This window comes from Micromesistius poutassou (assembly GCF_964030765.1).
Source record: "Micromesistius poutassou genome assembly, chromosome: 14".
Lineage (NCBI taxonomy): Eukaryota > Metazoa > Chordata > Actinopteri > Gadiformes > Gadidae > Micromesistius > Micromesistius poutassou.
In genome coordinates this window covers 6,119,718-6,122,406 of record NC_140284.1, presented here as the reverse complement: position 1 = coordinate 6,122,406, position 2,689 = coordinate 6,119,718, and the positions used below count along the sequence as shown (strand labels likewise).

General features: G+C 48.6%; 1 protein-coding gene across 3 annotated transcripts in view; it reads left to right on the top strand.

The window, feature by feature from the left end:
* Window positions 1-1,376: 1,376 nt before the first annotated feature.
* Window positions 1,377-2,689, top strand: part of lrch1 (leucine-rich repeats and calponin homology (CH) domain containing 1) — a 33,291-nt gene continuing 31,978 nt past the window's right edge. For 2 of the 3 annotated variants that reach the window (XM_084478581.1, XM_084478583.1), the window contains exon 1: window positions 1,390-1,724. In XM_084478581.1, the coding sequence (XP_084334707.1) occupies window positions 1,490-1,724 (235 nt within the window). In that variant the 5' untranslated portion in view covers window positions 1,390-1,489. Of the gene's footprint in view, window positions 1,725-2,689 lie in introns of all 3 variants that reach the window. The other variant, XM_084478582.1, reaches the window with a different exon arrangement.

The following is a 2,689-nucleotide window of genomic DNA, read 5'->3' as shown; positions in this document are numbered from 1 at the left end:
TGTGAAGAACCATCAGACTTTGGAGCCAATAAACAGGAGGGACTCCAGGGGCTATGACTCTTTATTGCAGGTCAGGGCTTAATCAGATACGCTGCTTCCGCCTTCATTATGTCCCTTTTTACTATTGGGCACAAGTAGACATGCTGCTTTATAGGAGTGGCCTTACCAACATCAACATCATGGTTTAACAGTGTTGTGCATGAAGGGACATCGCCAAACAGGATGGGGTACATATCAATTAAACACCTCGCATCTTCTTTTAGTCTATGTGAAATAACCCCCTTTTTTTTTACGTTGCATGGTTGTAAAGTGTCACTTCAATCCCTTTTTGCTTCATTATGTCGCTACCATGTCTGATACCAATTTAGGTTCATAACAGATGTACAGAGAGATTAAGGTTGCATACGTATGAAAGTGCTTTCATACCTAAGGTGCGTTCCCATGCATACAGGTCCATGGGTCCAAGATTGCCACTTGTGAGTGCAGCTCCTAACTCGGAAGCAGTAAAAAACAACCACTTCAAGAACAACTCACAGAGTAACCTTGTGCGGTTTTGATTGTGATGGGAACAAAACCAATTGCAGGAAGTAATCCAAAGAATTATGATCTAACTATGTGGGCATTTATTGACATTTATTGATTTATTGATTTAGGGTAAGTATTAGATAATGTCAAGATGAATATCTTGGTTACCATTAACCCCATTACTATAGTTAACATGAACACCATTAGTAAATTGTTACTAGACCATTACTTGACTGTTAATTAACTGTTAATAAAAACATATTTTATATTAGATACCGCTCAACTCAACTTAAATGTTCATACTTTTATAGTATGATAATTAAATTAAACTGTGACAGAAACACCAGACACAAAGTCAGAGAACTAAATGTTTGACCTATATTTGAAAGATCATATATTTATATTTATCTAGCCTTCTTCTAATTTTTCCATTCCAACGAATATATTTTTAATTGAATTTCATTGTATCCAGAGGAGGAGGGATAGTGGGAGGGAGGTGCGGGGTCTGTCATCCTCGGTGGGAATGAGTGCTGAGTAGTGAAAGAGATTGCATGACAACCTTACATCAGCACTACACACACACACACACACACACACACACACACACACACACACACACACACACACACACACACACACACACACACACACACACACACACACACACACACACACACACACACACACACACACAGGGGCGCGCGCGCGCGCACACACACACAGATGCAGCAGATGTGCTGCAGTAACAAGAGTTGCTCCAGCAGAGGTCGCCCCGTGCCCGGTTAATCCTGACCCTCAGGGGTGGAAACCACTCCACGCAGCCGCAGTGGAGACAGGCCGACCCGGGCTAACGGAGGAGGAAATCGGCGCACGGCTGAAGCCAGAGTCCCTCCGTGTTGGACCTCGCACTTGGATACACCCCCACGCACACGGAGCCTATTTTCCCGTGGATATCCTCGTTGGAATGGCGACGCTGGGACCGGAGTCGGTTCGTCCCCATTCCCAGCTCGGTGGTTCTCCGTCGTCCCAGACTAGCGGTATGGGTGTGATTAGTCATAACCTGCCGCCTCCCAACCGAGCCTCTGAGCGGGCTCTGGAGGAGGCGGCCAGCGGAGGAGTGTTGAACCTCAGCTCCAGGAAACTCAAGGAGTTCCCGAGGAGCGCCAGCAGCCACGACCTGACAGACACGGTGGAAGCAGGTGAGGTCGTGGTTGACTCTTGTAGGCCTACATGTTCAAACACCGGCATCCCCTCTCTGATCGGGATGCGTAGGTCCGGTTGATGGGCTGCGTGTGTGTGTGTGTGTGTGTGTGTGTGTGTGTGTGTGTGTGTGTGTGTGTGTGTGTGTGTGTGTGTGTGTGTGTGTGTGTGTGCGCGCGCACCCATGGGCGTGCGTGCGTGTGCGTGCGTGCGGGACCTTATAATATCAGCAGGCCATTTGCAACGCCATTTCAGATCATTTTATCTCTGGGGGCATTTATGCGCACCGAACTTGGTCGCTGTGTGGACGCGGTGCGTGGGGGGGAGGTTATAAACATTCCTCCGCGGTTGCGCACGACGGGACTCGTCGCTCAGGCGAGAGAATCGTCCATCCGCTGTGCAGATGTGGATGTGGAGCCGTGTTGTTGTGTTAACCGTGGAAGTGAATGGCCAGGCATGCAGAATGCGACAGGAATAGAATACAGCAGTGGGACTCCTTGTCTAGGGCTTTCAACGGCGATAGAGCCGAGCTCGCTGTGTGTTGTTACTTCGGTTGACTCCGACCTGACCTTTGTTGGAATTCCCCAGCAGCTCCACCACCACGCATAGGCATGTTAACACACACACACACACACACACACACACACACACACACACACACACACACACACACACACACACACACACACACACACACACACACACACGTTCACGCACTGGCGCACAAACGGGACCATCCTGGGTGATTCCGTTCAATTAGAGTTTTCACTGAACCGACTGGATCTCCAATGCTCACCCTTCAACCAGACTAGAGTGGTTGCGGATATGAAACGCTGTGTTGTCCTGATCGCTCTGCACATCACATGGTCGCGTTCGAGGCTATCGTCCACAGCAGCACATCATGGATGGATGCTATTATAAGAACGCACCATGTTGGTCCAACCAAACAAAACACCAAATTGAG